Source organism: Fundulus heteroclitus, unplaced genomic scaffold, assembly GCF_011125445.2.
Source record: "Fundulus heteroclitus isolate FHET01 unplaced genomic scaffold, MU-UCD_Fhet_4.1 scaffold_303, whole genome shotgun sequence".
In the NCBI taxonomy this organism is placed as follows: domain Eukaryota; kingdom Metazoa; phylum Chordata; class Actinopteri; order Cyprinodontiformes; family Fundulidae; genus Fundulus; species Fundulus heteroclitus.
Window position 1 is genome coordinate 121,678 of NW_023396713.1, and position 19,782 is coordinate 141,459.

Consider the following 19,782-nt stretch of genomic DNA (forward strand, 5'->3'; position numbering starts at 1 on the left):
GGTCAGTGTGACTGCCTGGCGACTGAAACTTTCTCTGTGGCTTTACAATTAAGTATAAATTTCTAATTCAATGAAAAATTACAATACGCTAGCACTGAGCCAAATTTAGTTGGTGTTCCTCAATTCCTATAACAGAAACAGCCTGACAGAATATGTGCCTCTTCTCACCTCATCTGGCCGCCACCCTGGAATTATTTAAACAGATGTAAGGCAGAGTTTTACTTACTGATTTCCATCCAACGCTTAGTGCTCTAGGTTACTCCGCTCCACGCAGTCTGGACCTAAATTTGACGTCCACCATCACGCAACTTCGACCTGCTCCTCCACCATTTTAACACCACCCTGTGGTAAAGTTACGGGAAACTAACTTCTAAACCTCACCAGTTCTGATAGGTCCCTTAAACTTTAAACGCAGACAAATTACAGAAAAACAACGATGTTATTCAACCCACCTCCCAAAAAACCGTTATACCGCAAATTAGTTTCAATTTGGCGAGTTTCCGTGTAGAACCACGGATATACGTTGCAGTCAGATAGTCACAAGCACATTTATTTGCAAATTAAAAGCCCTGGTTTAACTAAACGGTTTCTTATTCCGTTTGTTACTATATGATTATACAATAACAGGCCTAATAATAATTGCGATTCAGTTTAGAACTGACGTGAAAAAATATTAGCTATATCATTTCTATGAGATGAGCTCAGGGTTTATTCACCTAAAAAATAGCTCTGTTTGTCCCTTGTTGACACTCAAGCAGATTGCTTTATTTTGAAGCTGTGATAGAGGAAACGTCTAACTGTTGCTCAGAAGTCGCAAATGTTGTCTTATTTTATTTGGAGGAGCTGTAAATTGCCGAAAGAAAACTTCAGACACCAGACCTATCGATAGGATGGCAGAGAGGGAAGGAGCTGGTAAGTTTGTGTGACTTTTTAAGAGTTTGTTGGTGGAAATCTAAAACCAAAGCGTGGTAAGTGTCTGGGACAAATCTTAAAACAGTCCAACGCGTTCAAACCCTTAGATAGTTTAAAGTAATATAGCGCAAACCTATTTTCCTAACAGTGTTCAGTTTGTTTGGTTATTATAGATTGTTTTTGTCCGTTTGGGCATATTTAGATATGTGACGCAGTTTTTAAGTCGCTGTAACTTTCACTCCACAATTCGGTGACTAACAGCTTACGGTCGAAGTTTATTAAAATTTGTAACGATCCATTACTAACACCAGGAGTGTCGTGTGTATTATGAATTTTAAAAACTATTGTCTATTGCCACTTCTGCTCGTTTCCTTTCTTTAGGTGCAGCAACGGGAAGAGTCCGAAGAAGCAGCATGGATGAACCTCCTTCAGGTTTGACCAGGGCCTCGCCCCGTTTCAGCTTTTATGAATGCTTTAAAATCACATTTTACATTATTGTTGATAACGTTAATTTATTCAGTCTTTATTTCCACCTTTGAAGAAAATTCTGTACCACAAATAATACTGGTAATAAGAAATTTTACAAATATTAAAAAATGTTAGTGAACATATGAGATAAATAGAACAAATGGCATAATTTCTGGTATATTTGTGTGTTTTATTCAGTTTTGGCATCAGGTTTAACCAGTATGTTATGCACTTGCCAGGAAAATCAGACTTGAGAACTACAAAGTCCATTCAGAAACAAAGTAGCAAAAAGGTTTATTAAGGCCTTACAAGAAGCAGTGTCTTCATAAAAAGTAATATTTCCCCCCAAATGGTTTTAAAACATAATATTTTTAGAAAACTTATCATCTGCACAAACCAGCACCAACTCAAACTGAATGACATGCCATAGGAGTATGGAGACAAATTTTTGCCAAAACGTTGCACACAAAAAAAAGTTTTGCACACAAATAAAACTTGTTTTGCACACAAAAAGATATGTTTCACACAAAAAAAATTGTTTTGCAAACTGTTCGCCAACCTTGCACTCAAAATATCATTTATAAGTTTTCCTCGAGCACAAAACGGTCTCTGCTCGCACAAAACAGCCTCTGCTCGAGTACGAAACAATCCCACTACCGCTGCGGGAAATTTGTGCCAAAAGTCACGTGATGCATTGAGTTGTTGTTGTTGTTCAGACTTCCCGACAGCAGGGGGCGCACCCGAAAGAAACTGAAACGCGCCGGTTTGGCTGAGGAAGAAAAACGTGACATCACAGCTAACAGCATTAGCACCCCACAGGTAACTTTCAAAGCTTTCCCGGTGAAAAAGTAATAGCTCACTGATAGATCATGTAAGATTTCAGTTAAAGGCACTGTTTAGTTTTATCTCTGATCTAAAAATGCTGTGTAACGGACTTTTGAAAAATAACGTATTTAAACCATGATTTAACTCTCCTTTCAGAATTCAACGTGTTTGGAGAGACGTGTGGTGCGCAGGAACAAACATATACAACAATGTGCTGCACTCAGGAGAGGACAACAGTTTGCTTGAGCTGTCAAACATGTTAGATAACTTCTGTTGTCACTATTTATTTATCCCAAGACTACAACTAAGTTTTCACACCATCAGCAGTGGCTGAGATGACCATTCACTCAGAACTGAGAGGAATCTGACACTTATGGGAGATGGGAAGCATCCAGCATGCTGTGGTAGAACCAGAAATCACAGAGGTAAGATGGATTTTTTTTGTGCGTGCTATTATACAGTTTCTCACAATGCATATATTTCAAACCAGAAATTAATTTATCTGATCATTCCAATACAACAAAACATTGAAAACATCAGAGAGGTGGCATTGAAACTGTTTTCTTTGAAATGTGTTTATTATTAAAATAATTAATGGATTTTGGAGTCTTTTTTTCAATCCTTAGCTCCATGAATTAAATTATATTCAGTAAGTTGTAGCAACAGAATCATGGCCTCTTTTTTATTCTCTATATATCTCCATCTTTCTTGCAGGGACTCTGCCTGCCTCATATTGACAGTGGACTGCTGGATGACCCACACTGTGGGGTCACTATTCCTGAAACTGGCAATGTGTTGAGCCCCGAACAACTGGTAGCACTGAGGGCAGCCATGGATGGGACTGGGACATTCTGAATCACACGGTTCAGATATATATATATATATATATATATATATATATATATATATATATATATATATATATATATATATATATATAAATAAATGTTGCTACTGTCCAGTATGACCAACACTTTACGAGTTTAATCTTATTTTGGTTACCATTGTTGCAAAAGGTTTTCAAGTAATAAAATCTAGCCAGGAAAATGTAACTAAGTTAATGTATTCACTGAATAAAAATGTAGAATTGCTAGGATTGTGATAGTAAATGTGTAAGGTACTGTATAAACCTTTTGAAAATGCTGAGGTTATTGAAAAAAAGGGGCACATGACCCCTTTTTTTTTACTAAAACTGAGGATGCAAACATTGTGAGACAATTAAACAGTCCTTTATTTTCCACATTGCATAATAAACATACCCTTTGATAAACTCTTCATTTCCAATTCTTACCAATATTAATCAAAGTGAATACACCTTTTTCACAAGGATTGCTTTTATTGTTGAAATTAAGACTGAAAGAACTCCATTAATTCTCCAGGTTTTTCCCAGTAAACAATCCATATATTAACAATAAAACGGGCTGTATTAAAAAAACTGGCTGATGAAATGGATGAAGCCAAAAACAGGTCTATGAAAAACAATTTCTGCATGTAAGACTGTCAGGAAATTTAGAACAATCTCAAACCTGGCCTTTTTTTTTCCTAACTTTTTTTTTTTTTAGCCTAAAGGGCTCCACTAAGAGCTATGAAGGACATGCTGCAACAGTTACTGATCAAAGTAGTTAATACTGGGAACTAAAACGGTTACATATTAAGTTATTTTTTAACAAGCCCAACTCCTCATGTGTTTAAAGATTCCATCAAATCCTGAATTGTTCAAGTCTTGGTAGTCTCGTGATGGAAGTCGACCTGGTAGACTACCAGAGTTTATGTAGGAGCCTTCCATCCAGCCCAGAACTTTGATGACCTTCACCTCATCAGTGGGTGCTGGAAAACAGATATGTGTTATTGTTATGTAAAGGATAATACTGTTAAAGAAAAAAATAAATCACCACTTCGATGAAAACAAACTTTTCAAGAAAATATCTGCTCATGTGGCTAATTCCAGCTGTGGTTTTTGCCATGGCCAAACCAATTTTATTAAGTGCACAACACATATTTGCAATTGGGCACAGATGACCTCATTTTTACTTTGAAGAAATTAAGGAGTTAGAAAGGTAGTGAGATATGATCTAGATCTGCTGCTATATGCTTTACTTGTAACATTCATATTTATGTTAGAAAACGCAATTTTTAATTAATTTCCTTACCAATTTTCATATAATCAATATCCACTCGTTGCAATTATTTTAAATTCATTAAGAATTCGTTTTGCACATAAGCATACATGCATTGGTTTGACAGTTTTAGGATAAATTACCAAATCCAAACACCAATTTAGATTTACACCAATAAGAACAATAGACAGTCATTTGAAAACAACACAAAAACCACATGATAATCTGTTAACAATGCATTTATCCGGGTATCCACTCAGGTACTATTTATTTGACACAGCACAGTAAAAGCAGAAGCCAACCACAGTGGCTGCATTACAAAGCAAAAGTTGTTTTAGCATGGCGTTCAACCTAAGGCAAGCTTTCATGTTATTTGCTCTAAAAAGTAACATGGTCCCTTACTGTAACATAGCAGGGCCTTTAACTGAAATCTTACATGATCTATCACCATAGTGAGCTATTACTTTTTCACCGGGAAAGCTTTGAAAGTTACCTGTGGGGTGCTAATGCTGTTAGCTGTGATGTCACGTTTTTCTTCTTTAGCCAAACCGGCGCGTTTCAGTTTCTTTCGGGTGCGCCCCCTGCTGTCGGGAAGTCTGAACAACAACAACAACTCAATGCATCACGTGACTTTTGGCACAAATTTCCCGCAGCGGTAGTGGGATTGTTTCGTACTCGAGCAGAGGCTGTTTTGTGCGAGCAGAGACCGTTTTGTGCTCGAGGAAAACTTATAAATGATATTTTGAGTGCAAGGTTGGCGAACAGTTTGCAAAACAATTTTTTTTGTGTGAAACATATCTTTTTGTGTGCAAAACAAGTTTTATTTGTGTGCAAAACTTTTTTTGTGTGCAACGTTTTGGCAGAAATTTGTCTCCATATAGGAGACTGTACCATTTAAAACCTGTCAGCCAGTCAGTCCTTCAAAAACAATGGCAACGTTTGCTCTTGGGAGGGAGAGTTGGTGTAAAACAGCCGACATCCAAGTGCTCACAGGTCAGACAGGAATGACCACTCTGCAAAATCATAAATTTTCGGTAACTTGTCTGGATTCCCGCTTAACATAAAATAATAGATACATAGCAAAACAGCATTTCAAATTAGCAACAGAGATATGATTGTACTAGTTGAAGAGGCTGATTTGTTACTTTGAATAAAACTGTTTTATATTACAGGAGCATTCTAAAAAATCACCGTCTTGGGAAATAGTCTGGTTATTGCATGGTTGTACTTCCATAAGAAGGTTTGGTTACACTGGCTACATGAGCAAATCACAGATACTCTAAAATGCTCATATGTATTGGATTTAGGATAAATCTCCCTAAAAAATGATTCCAATATGCTTTCTTCAATTTTGAGGCAGTAAAACCATTAAGGCTTTAATAAAGCAAATCAGAGGATTCACATCTACATGATGTGTACATATGAATTTCCAAAGGCAATAAATAATTACATCATTCAGTTCGGTAGTCAAAGAAAGATCAAAGCTAAGGAGAAGCAAGATTAAGAACATGTTTCCGCTAAGTATTCACACCCTGAACCTTTCCATGTTTTTTTAGCATTATAATCACAAACGTCAGTGTTCTTTAGTGCCACTTAAACTAGCCCACAAAGTACCACAGAGCAGTGCATTAGGAGGGTAGGATAAAGGATTGTCCACACTTTGATCAAAGTGTGGCTTTCAGTTGCACTCAGCCTATATGAAAACCTTTTTTTGTAGGAAAACTACCAATGTACATCACATGGTGATAGCGATAAAATGATCAGGCCATTGATGGGATGATGTCAGAATACTGGGACAATCTTGGAAGAAACACATGTTAGAGGCTCATTGAGCCTGGGGACTGTGGTGGGGGTTTAACTTCCAGCTGGATGATGACTATAAATATATAGACAGAGCTACAATAAACGGATTAGATCAATGCATAATAGAATGTCCACTCTAAGTCCAGACCTAAATACAAATCACAATCTGTGACACAATGAAAAAGAATTATGTTTACAGAAGTTCTTCATTCAAACTGAATGACTGGTGTATTAAAATTAAAATTTTCAGATGTGAAAACCTGGTTTACAGAATGCAAATGCCATGCAATGGAATTGCAGTAAAACATTATTTTACAATAAATGGATTATATAGGGCTGTAAACTTGAAAAGACAATTGGGCTTAACATATACCTTACAATTGACTTCTGCTTTGTTGTTCCAGTTTCAGATGTTTCAGTTCCAGACTTCAGGCTTGTTCTTGTTGGAAAAACTGGTGCAGGAAAAAGCTCCAGTGGAAACACTATATTAGGAAGAGGCGCCTTTAGAGCTGCAACCAAACACTCCTCAGGTAACAACCATACATAGGAATCAAATAATTATACAGTAATGGAAAATGTTATTGGACCACCCTTGTTGTTTTCAATTTCTTGTTAATTTTAATCTCTGGTACAACTAAAGGTACATTTGCTTGGACAAACATACTGATAACAAAAGTAGCTCATAAGAGTTTAAGAGCTGACATCTGGCCATTATCTATGGTTTTCTTGATAATCACTTAAAACTATAGCTGGTAATCCTGTTCAGAAACACTTTTCATTATACTAGGTAAAATGGTTCTCCCATCCAGAAAGTAGTCAATACATTTTGTATTCACAAAAAGGAGGTTCAAAAATTTGATCTCTGTGGGACCTGCAGGCCCAACTTCCAGGCCTTCCACCTTATCGATTGGTTGTCCCACATGCCAATCATTCTGACGCGCTCACGTAATGCCACTGTGTGTGTACATTACATGTCAGTAGTGCATGCTCAGTTCTATTGCTTTTGTATCTGGTTAACTTAGTGGTTAGCTTAGCGGGTAGCCGTTCAATGTAGCTTCCCTGCTCTCATTGTATATTTTGAACATGGCTGAGAGTTGCAAGAAGCAAACTGTGTACAAGTTTATGATAAAAAGAGGAAGGCCCCAGTTGAAAGAACCATAGTGGAGAAGATTCTTTTAACGCCATCCCCCTGAGAATCAGAAAAGCAGGTAAGGCAGTCTTGCACATCCGCAGTTGTTTAAAATGGAAAAATTGCAGACTTTACCTTTATGTACTTACATCAATAACTGTGGTGGCGCAGTGGGTAGCTCTGGTGCCTTGCAGCAAGAAGGTTCTGGGTTCAAAATCCAACCCTGGGTCTTTCTGCACGGAGTTTGCATGTTCTCCCTGTGCATGCGTGGGTTCTCTCCGTGTACTCTGGCTTCCTCCCACAGTCCAAAAACATGACTGTTAGGTTAATTGGTCTCTCTAAATTGTCCTTAGGTGTGTGAAAGGTTTGTCCTGTTTGTCTATGTGTTGCCCTGCGACAGACTGGCGACCTGTCCAGGCTAAACCATGTTTCTCGCCCAGTGAATGCTAGAGATAGGCACCAGCAACCCCTGCGACCCCACGAGGGAATAAGTGGGTCAGAAAGTGGATGGATAGATCAATAACTGACATTTTACTGCCAACAACAGTGCTTTTAGGCATTCTGTGTTTTTGTTGTCTATTTTAGTCACATGATCCACGCAGAAGTTAGTAGTTGAATACAGAACTTTGTTTTTGATGACTCCAGCCAAGAAATTTAAGAAAACAAGGGTGGTCCAATAATTTTTACCATGAACCAGAAAAAGTCATTTAATTCAGCTCCTTTTAATCATTTCATATAAACTTGTATTTTCCATTTACAGAGACCACTGAATGCTCCAAACAACGTGAAATGATGTTCAGCAGGATGGTTTCTGTTGTTGACACCCCCGGTCTCTTTGACACCGATCAGTCTGACAAAACAGTGAAGAGAGAAATCTCAAAATGCATCAACATGACAGCTCCAGGGCCCCATGCTATTTTGCTGGTTATCAAATTTGGACCCTTTACACCAGAAGAAAGAGAGGCAGTGATGAAGGTGGAGGAGATCTTTGGAGAGGAGGCCTGGAAGTACGCCATCATCCTCTTCACCCATGGTGATGAGATCAAGTCAGACTTTGAGCAGAACCTCGAGAATGCTCCAGCTGACCTGCAGGAGATCTTACAGAAGGCTGGAAACAGATACCATGTGTTCAACAACCTCCAAGCAAGCGATCGTCGACAAGTTATGACTCTGCTGGAGAAGATCCAGAAGATGGTAGATGACAATGGAGGACAGTTTTACTCAAATGACACCTATGAAGAGGCTAAGAAGATGTTGGATCAGCGAGAACTTGAGATCAAGCAGTATTATGAGAAGGTGCTGGAAGAGAAAATAAAAGCTGTGAAGGCAGATTATGAGAGGCAGTTGAGTGAAGCCAAAGAGGAACATGAGCAGGTAGTGAAAATGTTGGAGTCTGAGTTGGAGGAGTTGAAGCGATACTACCGCGTCCTAGAGAGCGAAGTCCGTCAGTTTTTAGAGCAGATAGAAAAAGATGATGACTATAGCGAACTTTTCAAGCGGTATGAGAAAACCCTTAAACTTAATTGAAGAAGTGTAATTTTTTGAGAATCTTATTCAGTGTCATTGATTTTATATCACTGACTTTGTAATTTTATAATGTAAACGTTACTGTAATCCGAATAGTATTACTCTGTGATGAAACTGACCAGTTCAGCCAGCATTTTTTTTTTTTTTACAAGGTTTTTAGATTTTGTTTTGGGGTATTCTTAGATAATTTGCACCAAACATGTCTAACTCTGGGACAAAGAACCTGTGTTTTTCCTGAAATAAACAGTATGATTGCTGGAAATTCCTATGGTGTTGTGTTTTATTGTTTGAACAACTAGGCATCTGGAAAATTTACTCAATAATAAACCAGGTGTGGGCATGCATGGTTCTCCATATCCCATGTTTTTATCTATTGGAGCAGATTACAGTGAGAAGGCAGCTGCAAGATCAACCAAAGTAGCAGCCACAGCAGCAGGATAAGATGTGCCATAGGAACAGTAAGAGAAGCTAAAGGGAGGAGGTGCTAGTTTTTGCAGGAGGAAACCATGAACCTCAGAGAGTCGGTGATGTTTAAGTGCCCACATCGGTGACTAAGTAGAAGGGGTTAATGTATTCATATCCCACAAAAGTCTAAAATGGTTTAGCACCCTACTCTTTTTTTCATGCATTTCTGTTGTAAGATAAGATAAAATAGACTTTATTGATCTCACAGTGGAGAAATTCACCTGTCACATTGGCTCAATAATCAAAAGAAGGTTCCAAAAGGAGGAAAAGGTGCATGAGGTATATACAGTGTGTCCACATATATTCAGTGGATCGAGAAAAAAAAAAGAAATAAAGCAGAGATTTAAGGTGAATTATGTACATTTAATGTGACCTATATACATATGGATTTGGCATTGTGCATTAAAGTACCAGGTAAAGAACAAGAGTGAAGTAGTGAGATAGCTATACAGCTTAAGTCACTTATTTACAGGATTATTGCACAGGGTATTAAATAGTAATTGCACATTAGATATTGCACAAGTTATTACAGTTATAGTGCAGTATTGTATAATCTGATAGCAGCAGAAATGAATGATTTGCGGTAGCGCTCCTTTTTACAGACAGGATGTCTAAGTCTGGCACTAAAGGAGCTGCTCAGCTTCTCTACAGTCTGGTGCAGGGGGTGGAAGGTGTTGTCCATGATGGATGTGAACTTGGACAACACCCTCCTCTCAGCTACTTCCTCCACAGAGTCCAGAGTGCAGCCCAGGACAGAAGTGGCCTTCCTTATTCAGCCTCTTTCTGTCCCGCTCTGTGCTGCCAGGAGCCCAGCAGACAACAGCGTAGAGGAGGGCTGAGGCCACCACAGAGTCATAGAAGGTCTTAAGCAGAGGCCTGCTCACACCAAAGGACCTCAGCCTCCTCAGGAGGTGGAGGCGGATCTGGCCCTTCTTGCATAGAGCGTTGGTATGATGAGTCCAGTCCAGTTTATTGTTGACGTAAACACCCTGGTATTTGAAACTCTCCACAGTTTCTATGCCCAGTTTATGTCCTGTACCTTATGCTCCAAAGGTATGCAAGTGTGTCAAGGTCCTTGAGCTTTTCTTAAAGACTAGCGCTTTTTCCTGGACCCAATTTGAGCAAGATGTTCAGTGTTTTAAAGCCTTTTAACTGGGTGTTGAAGGTGATGATTATGATTTTTCTTATCGTACATTTTCTATTTCACAATGGTTAAACATCAGTAGGTTATACTTCACAAGATGTAATATTATGCCTGTTGAAGATCTAAGTCATTTCTTTTGCATAATGAAAAACAAGACAAATAATAATAATAAATAATAATAATAATAATAATAATAATAATACAATTTATTTAACAGCACCTTTCTTGACCCTCAAGGTCATTTTAAAGACAATAAAATATAGAAAATAAATTCAAAAGGTAAAAATACAGGGAACAGAAAAATATTAACAAACAGTTATGGAGAGGGACAAGAACCGTGTATTTACAAATATGCAAGCTGGAATAGGTGGGTTTTGAGTCTGGTTTGAGTCCAGCATATCGAAATCAAAACACCAAACACATCTGAAAAATAAATGTTTAAAGCATTGTGTATGGGATAATGCCCAACTAGCTGTCCATTACTAGAAATTGATGGAGGCGTAAACCGTCCTCCGCTTCATGTTCGACGGTTGCTTCCGCAAAGTCCATTAATTTATGATAATGGACACCTTGTCGGGCATTATCCAGTTTATACCATGGTCACTTACAAAATAAGTACTATATATAGAAACATTAACACTTTAATGTTTTTTCACAAAAAAAGTTAAAGTGTTTCACAAGAAGTGGCAGAGAAAAATATTAAATATCTCTCGTCCTGATGTGTTGCCAAGGTAACCAGCATCAATTGTCTTACTAACGTTTGAGCCAGCAAAATAATTTAAAACAATCAGGCCATTTGACCGGAAATGTTTTTAGGTGTTCTTTAGCACTTTTTACCAGACAGCCTGCAGCCAATCAGAATTGAGTATTCATCCAGACCGTGTTATAAAATAGGATAAATGAGACACAGATCTCTTCTATAACGATTTTCAGGAAGAACTAAGGTCAGAACTAAGGCAGCTAAAGTTATATTATCTCTCAGCCAGAATTATAACCATGGAAAATGACCTGTTGTTTTATGAATGATAACTATAAACAACTGAGCTTATTCATAGTCTGCTACTCAATGTTTAGGGGTCCACTTAATTTTTTCCTGGTTTCCCTGCTTAAATGTAAATACCCATTCAGCAATAAAAGACAATAGGGGAATTTATAAGCAATTGAAAAAGAGAGTAAAAATGTATAAATAAATGTTGGTAATTCCGTTACTTTATTAGTTATTTTTCTATGCTGTAATTTTTATCTTTGAAACATTAAAGACATTTGTAAACAGTCTGCAGAATGTGTCTATCTAAATGTATTAGTGACAAAGTGTTGATATCTGAACCAAGATTTCTAAACAAAAAAAGGCAAATATTGGTGTATGGAAGCCCAAAGAATTTGAGCAAACAGGTACAAAGAAAACTCCACTGTGATAAAATGGGAAGAAAATACAGATTTTTAAATTATATAGGTGGCAAAAACATCTCCAACTACTCCAGAAGTGGGAAGATCCCTCATGCTTCAAATACTCCACAGTCATCCCAGTCCCTAGAAATGCACCATCACACGGTTAAAGGACTACAGGCCTGCCGCCCTGATGTCTGCGCTCATGAAATCCTTTGAGCACCTGGTGTTGAAGCATCTGAAGGAGATCACAGACACGATGCTGGATACACTGGAGTTTGATTACCATTGGAACAGGTTGGCAGATAATGAAGTAAACCTGGACTACATTCCATCCTGTACCACCTCAACCACCCAGGAATGTGCACTGGTATGCCTGTGGACTTCAGCTCGGCCTTCAACATCAGCAACCCAGTCATCCTCCATCAGAAGCTCACCCAGCTCACACCTGCCAGTGAACCATCTTCTCCTGTACATGAATTATCAGCACTGGCGCCCTCCAGGGGTTGTGTTCACTGCCAACTCCTTTCTGTACACAAATGTGTGTGTGTGTGTGTGTGTGTGTGTGTGTGTATATATATATATATATATATATATATATATACATAGTATAATTTTTATCTTAATGTTTTATTTTTTTAATTTGTAGTCTAGCCATCATGAACTCTGTAATTGTCAACAAGATTTGGAGAGTTACATCTGTTTATATCTGTGTTATTTTGCTTTATTTCTGTTTATATTTATTGTTCATTGTAAAATTCTTACTGTTGTGTTTTTAGGTAGCCAATTTTTAGATCAGTCCAGGGACAACAGATGAAAAATAGCCTTTTGGCAAATTCTGGCACATTTACAGCAATGCTAATTTATGTACACTGATCCCAATCAAATAAATAAAAAAAATAAAATAAAAAACTCCAGCTAAAACAAAAAGCAGGGAATAGCACAATAGAGGTGGATGTGCCTGTGTGTTTTAGTGTAATTGTGTGTGTGTCTGTGAACTGTGGCAGAGAGCAGTTGCAGTCATTAGTCTTTGATGGTGATGGAATGTTATCAAGCAGTCCAGTTCAGTGCGCTGTGTTTAAGGTCCAGATGTCAGATGTCACAGGGCGTCTTGTTTACATAACATCCAAGAGAAATTAAGATTGCAGGGGAGCCAGTTTAGATAATAGCATTTGTTTTAGGTAGGCAGAGTCTTTGTCAGGTCTAAACACCTAAAACATGATACAAACAGGGAAAGAAAGGCACAAAGACAGTTAGTTCAGTTTTATTTGCGAGGAGAGTAGGAAGAGACCGTGCAGTTACAATCTCCAATCCACTCTGCCGGACTCAGAGTTCTCCTCACAACTTTATTTAATTTAGGGCGGTCCCTAGTTACATGTCTGAAGCTGCACTAAAGGTAGGGGAAATGAAAGCTGCAGCTTCAGATAGAGAACATAACAGCGATCGAGTTTTTCCGAGAAGTATTCAAAAGCTCATCTTGTGCAGTTTCACCATGGGCTTCATTTGTCAAGATGAACAGGTTAGTATAGCACAAACACATTTTGCAATAAGTTGATTAAGTATACATGAGCAACATTATACATCATAACTATTAAAGGTATCATAAGTTTATATACATTTCTTCCAACAGTCTTGTTTTTCTGTCTGTTGTAAAGTCTTGCTGCGTCTTCTCAATGACAATACCAAACAGCCATAATTGTGGTCAGCTTCCAGCTTTCTCCAAGATTGATCTCATCCTGCCAGCAATTTCAGAAACAGCAGCTGGCCTTCAGTTCTGCTTTCACAGCATTTCAGTGGGAGTGCTGGTAGAGGCCATATCCCTCACATAGTTCAGGCAGCCTTGATATGGGCCAAAACAGCTGCTGACCTTTTCAGAATTTCTCGATACTCCAGGTAATTACAAGCTCCAAAAAGCAGAAATCCCGTAATCATAAATCCAATTTTGAACAGATTTTTAACATCCTCAACTGACAAAATGGACTGACACATAATCCTCCTTCTATTGTGTGTCCAGCTGCAAATGTCCCATCAGGGCACAGGGGCTCTCCTTCGGCCAGTCTTCTCGTCGAGAAAATTTGATCAATTGCGTTGAAAGTCCGGTTTACCAGATCCATAATTTATAGTTTGGAAGATATGTAAAAAAAAAGGCTCCAAAAAAGATTGATAAAAGCAGGCAGGGAAGTGGAGGAGGGAAAGGGGAAAAGGAGAGAACTGTTTCACACGTGACATCTGACAGGTTGAGCGCTCTAAGCAGGCAGTCACAAGGATACACAGCATCACAGTCCCTCTCTGTTCTCACTCACTGGTGGGAGCCTGCTGGAAAAGAAACGTCTCTAGGTGCTCAGCTAGCTAATCACACATTTTACCATCCGACCATTCCGCTGCTTCATCCCACTGGCAGAAAGTGTGGGAATTGTAGGAATTTGCCACAAGAAATTAAAGCAACAGCACGCTCCACTATGATGGGTAAAACGTCTGCAGAGTAAGTGCAAAGTCCACAAAGCTCAAAATATGCACACAGTATGCCTGAATATGTGGGAGCCTTTAGGCAGCCCACACCCAGAGTACACACTAGCAACAATAAACCTAATAAGTTAATTCAATATAAAAGTTACGTTTATTTTGGCCTGATGTTAGAAACAGGGCAGTGTAGTCCAATTACTCTGTCTTCCTGCTAGAGACGTATATTAAGCTGTGTACGTGAAGGTGCGGAGTAATATTACACACTTGGCAAGAATATTTAGTGTTCCTTATAATCCGATGTGCCTTATATGTGGACAAAGACACACATAGACATGTTAACTCATGGTGCGCCTTGTAATCCGGTGTGCCTCATGGTCCAAGAAATATGGTAGTTACAGGAAGATAAAAATTCTAAGAATGTTAATTCTGAATGCCTTGCTGTCATGTTTTTTTCCGTCTTTTTCTGGTTGCCGTTTTTTGTTGGGAGGATGTTTGGGGAGGGATAAGGTCACCACCAGGAGTCTTACACAGTCATTCAATTCTCTCTTTACCTCTTTTGCTTCAATCTCCACCTGCCATACTGGTATGTCAAACCTATCGAAGGGAGCACACAGGCTCTACTTTTGAAATTATATGAGTCAGTATTTAAAGTTGTAATGTTAAAGGTTTAACCCATACAGTGCTGAGGATGATTTTGTCTCATATTAAATGACTACATACTGATGTATCGTTCCTACAGGAGACTCATATCAAGAGTTCGGATGGTTGGCATCTCCTGGTTTGCTGGAGTGGACAAGGTTTTCACTCCATCTTCGCGGTTAAAGCACAAGGGGTCTACACACTGATTAGCAAGAATATTCAATTTAAGGCCCATAATGTGGTAGTTGATAAACATGGCAGGTTTGATATAGTGAGTGGGAAGTTGTACAGCACTTTAGTTGCCCTGGTGAACATTTATGCGCCTAATACAGATGATAGGAATTTCTTAAAACAACCTTTTTCTTCTTTTCCCAATTTTAGTAAATACTCCTTGGTCCTAGGGCGCAATTTCAACTGTTGACAACATGCAGTTTTGGACCACTTATCTGTTAAAAGTAATGTTGTAAGTAAATGTGCATCAGTGATTCAAACATTTTTATCTGAGTACAGACTGTGCAATGTGTGCCATATTTTAAACTATGTCTGTAATGTTTTGTGTAGAGATGAACCCAGAGTTCAACCAGACGCAGTCGTAATCCTTTTTTGTGGAGTTTATTGAAGGAATGGCGAGGGGAAAAACAGGCAAACAGACAGGATCCAGGCTGGCGGATATTCCGACATCAAACGTCTAGGCAGACTCAAAAAACAAAGAACAGGTCAGGCAAGACAAGAATACAGGAGGGCTCTTACCAACGGACGAGAGAGGTGATTGTGAAGTCCTGGCAACAAACAGAAAACTAAGAGGGGTTTAAATAGGCGGGCAGAAACAGAAGCAGGGAGGGACTAATTAACCAAAATCAGGTGGAAATAATTAAGGGAGCAAACAGGACAAGTCTAAGGATAAAAATAAACCTAAGCAGAACAAACTAAAAACAGAAGAACAGGCTAAGACTAAAAGTGATAACAACAACAGGGTAAACCAAAACATTACACCAACAAAACAAGGATCCAGACAAGACAGAAATCAAAACCGCAAGATAATGAAAGACAGGAGAAAAACTAAAACATAAACCAGAACTATAATCGGAATATTACAGAGCCCCCCCCCCCCCCCCAAGGGCGGATTCCAGACGCCTTCCTACGTGTACGAAACAGAACAAAAAATAAAAAACAATAAATCAGCACGGGCGGGAGGAGGGGGTTCTTGGACGGAGGGCCAGGGTCTGAAACAGAAAATAGTTAATAAAGTCCAAAACGAAAGACAGGGCGGACTAAAACCAACAAACATGTTCCAAACAAATAGGTCTCTAAACTCAAAAGTCTGGTAGACGTCCCGAAAGACGACCCCGGCGTGACGGACGTTCCGGCGGTCGTCCAGGCGGGCGGCCCAAGCGAGACAGGATCTCCGGCGGTCGTCCGGGCGGGCGGCCCAGGCGATACAGGATCTCTGGCGGAAGGACCCGGCGTGACAGGTTCTCCGGTGGACGGCCCCGACGTGACAGGTTCTCCGGCGGGCGGCCCCGGCGTGACAGGTTCTCCGGCGGGCGGCCCCAGCGTGACAGGTTCTCCGGCGGACGGCCCCGGCGTGACAGGTTCTCCGGGGGACGGCCCCGGCGTGACAGGTTCTCCGGCGGACGTCCAGGAGACCGTCGGCGGATCAAGGCGACAGGAGGCCGCCGGCGGAGCAGAAACCTCAGAGGCCGTCGGCGGAGCAGGAACCTCGGAGGCCAGTGGCGCGGCAGGACCCTCAGAGACCATTGGCGGGGCCTGGAGAGGGAAAAAACAGAACCGGGCGCCGGACAACAGGCTAAGGAAGGCACCAGACTACAGGCTGAGGAGGGCGCCAAACTACAGGCTGAGGAGGGTGCCAGACTACAGGCTAAGGGGGGCGCCAGACTACAGGCTAAGGGAGGCGCCTGGTTAATGGCTACAGACGGCGGCGCCTGGTTAATGGCTACAGATGGCGGCGCCTGGCCAATGGCTACAGACGGCGGCGCCTGGCCAATGGCTACAGACGGCGGCGCCTGGCCAATGGCTACAGACGGCGGCGCCTGGTTAATGGCTACAGATGGTGGCGCCTGGTTAATGGCTACAGACGGCGGCGCCTGGTTAATGGCTACAGACGGCGGCGCCTGGTTACAGGGGACCGATGCGGGAGCCTGGCTACAGGCGACCGGTGCGGGAGCCTGGCTACAGGCGACCGGTGCAGTAGCCTGGCTACAGGCGACTGAAGAGGGAGCCTGGCTACAGGCGACTAGAGAGGGAGCCTGGCTACAGGCGACTGAAGAGGGAGCCTGGCTACAGGCGACTGAAGAGGGAGCCTGGCTACAGGCGACTGAAGAGGGAGCCTGGCTACAGGCGACTGAAGAGGGAGCCTGGCTACAGGCGACTGAAGGGGAAGCCTGGCTACAGGCGACTAAAGGGGAAGCCTGGCTACAGGCGACTAAAGGGGCAGCCTGGCTGCAGGCGACTAAAGGGGCAGCCTGGCTGCAGGCGACTAAAGGGGGTGCCGGCTACAGGCTTCAGGAGGCCCCGGGCTATAGGCTTCAGGAGGCCCCGGGCTACAGGCTTCAGGAGGCCCCGGGCTACAGGCTTCAGGAGGCCCCGGGCTACAGGCTTCAGGAGGCCCCGTCAGGCCCTTCGCAACCAGCAGTCTTTGGACCAGCTGCTGGAGGGTCTCAGAAAGTCTCAGAACTATAATCAGAATATTACAATGTCATGGGAAAAAATTATTATCAAGAATCAAGATACTCTTTCAATACAGTGACCTGTCATTATTGAAGGCAAACAGCACTCAAGGTGCATTATTCTCCGAAATGCACACAAATTAAGACAAACCCTGTGTCTTTATAGGGAACAGATGTATACAAACAGGAGTAGCCTCTGTGATGAACAAACAACAAATGTGACGTATAACAGTTCCATCTTGGCTCCTGACCTTTAACCCCTCCTAAACCTGAGGAGGTCTGGAGAGGCAAATGATGCAGTCTTTAGAAGAAAACATCTCTGGCAGAGAAGATGGCAAACTGATACCTTAAGTTCTTCTGGATCCAAAGGGCTTGAAGTTGATCAGGCTAAGCTGCAGCAAACAAAATCATCTTGTTCTATTGCTCTTATGGGCATCCTTATGATGCAGTAGTGACCATAGCAGTATTATTGTGACCTCTACAGCCAGAAAATTCAACCACAGGCAGAGGGCTGCCCTCAAAGAGGTGTTGTTTGGCATGATAATGCTTGGGTGATTGAAATGTCACTTTTGTCTGCTGGAGGTTCTTCTGAAAACAACTTGCAGTGGGATACGTACACAAGGGGTCTACACACTGATCAGACAGAATATTCCATTTGAGGCTCATTATGCCTTAGTTGATAAGCATGGCAGGTTTGTTATAGTGAGTGGGAAGTTGTACTGCTCTTTAGTTGCCCTGGTCAACATTTATGTTCCTAATACAGAAGAACATTTCTTAAAACAACCTTTTTCTCCCTTAAACAATCTCAAAAAATATTCTCTGGTGCTGGGGCGTGATTTCAGCTGTTGACTAGACCCAGTTTTGGACCACTCATCTGTTAAAAGCAATGTCATAAGTAAATCTGCATCAGTCATTCAAACGTTTTTATCTGAGTAGGGACTGTGGGATGTGTGGCATTTTCCCATGTGCACAAACCCTATTCAAGAATTGATTACTTTATTACTGATACTAACTGCCTGCAGCAGATTTGCTCCCGTGACTACCACAGCATGTCAGATATCCCCAGGGATGTGGTTGTAGTGTTAGGCCCCTGGGGATTCTGTTGCTGTTTGTCTGCAATTGTCTACAAAGTGCAAACAATTGTCTGCATTTGTTTGCAGTTTGTCCTTCATTAAAACTCATTTTTGATCATGCTGTGTCTTGGCTCTGTGTTGCTTACAGACCACACCCCACTCATTTTGTCCCTGTCTCTTCCTCACTTTCCCCCAAGAGTTGGGCAGGGGTGCTTCAGTTCGACCCTGCTGTTGGATAAAAACAAACTTCATAAAGTTTATTCAGGACGAGATAAGTTTCTTTTTAGATCTGCAACTCTATTTGTGAAAACAGTTTGACCACACAAATTCAAAATAGCTACCAAACACACATGACAAATGAATCAACATAGTTTACGCAACATGACGCCTCAGATAGGAGAAAAACATCAAACCAGTGTTCAGGGATCAGCGAGTGGAAGAGCAACTGTTTAAAGACATGCCACATTTCTGAAGAGGAGACAGTAATAGTAATATCATCTTTATTGTCATTGAAACATACATTACAATGAAATTTGTTCTCTGCTTTTAACCCATCACCCTTGGGGAGCAGTGGGCTGCCATGTGGGGCACCCAGGAAGCAATCTGGGGATGGGGGTCTTGCTCAGGGACCCACAGTACAGGCACTGGGGATCGAACTGGGTACTTGCATCCTTCTCAGAGGGCAAGCGCGCTGCTCTAACCAGTCGGCCACCAGTCCACAGTCCTTGCAGGCTACAGAAGAAATGCCTCCAAGAACTGTGTTAAATAATAGTATGCTACTATGTTGAATATTATTGTTGATGTTCTTATTGACTTCCTGTTAAGGGCAGAGATTTACACAGGTGGGCACAATCTGCTAATAAAGGGCCACAGGCTGCTCTGGTGAGCACTGCACTCAGGCCAAACGAAACAGAGAGCTATGTTGTTTTTCCTTCGTTACGACCCGGCATTTCCAGCCCTTTAAGCTATGCATTTACTGCGCCTCTCCGAACCTTTTCGTTTATCTGTCAAAAGACCAGATCCATCAGCAGTAGTGGGGAAACCGGCGGACCAAGTTAAAATCACCGTCCCCGCATCTCCGTGCTTGTGCTTACGTGCAGCTATTGTCACGTCCCGCGAAACTTTTAAGTTATCCACCCTGATC

The 19,782-nt window shown here is 41.1% G+C and overlaps 1 protein-coding gene and 1 long non-coding RNA gene across 2 annotated transcripts; both read left to right on the plus strand.

Annotated features, from left to right (window-relative positions):
* Nucleotides 1-792: 792 nt before the first annotated feature.
* LOC105935275 (GTPase IMAP family member 4) lies at nucleotides 793-9,043 on the plus strand. Its single transcript, XM_012875606.3, has 4 exons — nucleotides 793-912; nucleotides 1,294-1,344; nucleotides 6,530-6,655; nucleotides 8,015-9,043. The coding sequence occupies exons 1-4, from the start codon at nucleotides 891-893 to the stop codon at nucleotides 8,779-8,781; spliced, it is 966 nt and encodes a 321-aa protein (XP_012731060.2). The 5' UTR covers nucleotides 793-890; the 3' UTR covers nucleotides 8,782-9,043.
* LOC118559520 lies at nucleotides 2,143-2,971 on the plus strand. Its single transcript, XR_004928908.1, has 3 exons — nucleotides 2,143-2,199; nucleotides 2,362-2,630; nucleotides 2,920-2,971. It is a non-coding gene; the product is annotated as an uncharacterized LOC118559520 (long non-coding RNA).
* Nucleotides 9,044-19,782: the final 10,739 nt, after the last annotated feature.

Excerpts from the sequence above, each read along its gene's own strand:
- LOC105935275 (XM_012875606.3), top strand. The coding sequence starts at position 891 with ATGGCAGAGAGGGAAGGAGCTG. Across the intron at positions 1,345-6,529 it reads CATGGATGAACCTCCTTCAG|TTTCAGATGTTTCAGTTCCA; the intron begins GTTTGACCAGGG and ends TTGTTGTTCCAG. Across the intron at positions 6,656-8,014 it reads TGCAACCAAACACTCCTCAG|AGACCACTGAATGCTCCAAA; the intron begins GTAACAACCATA and ends TTCCATTTACAG.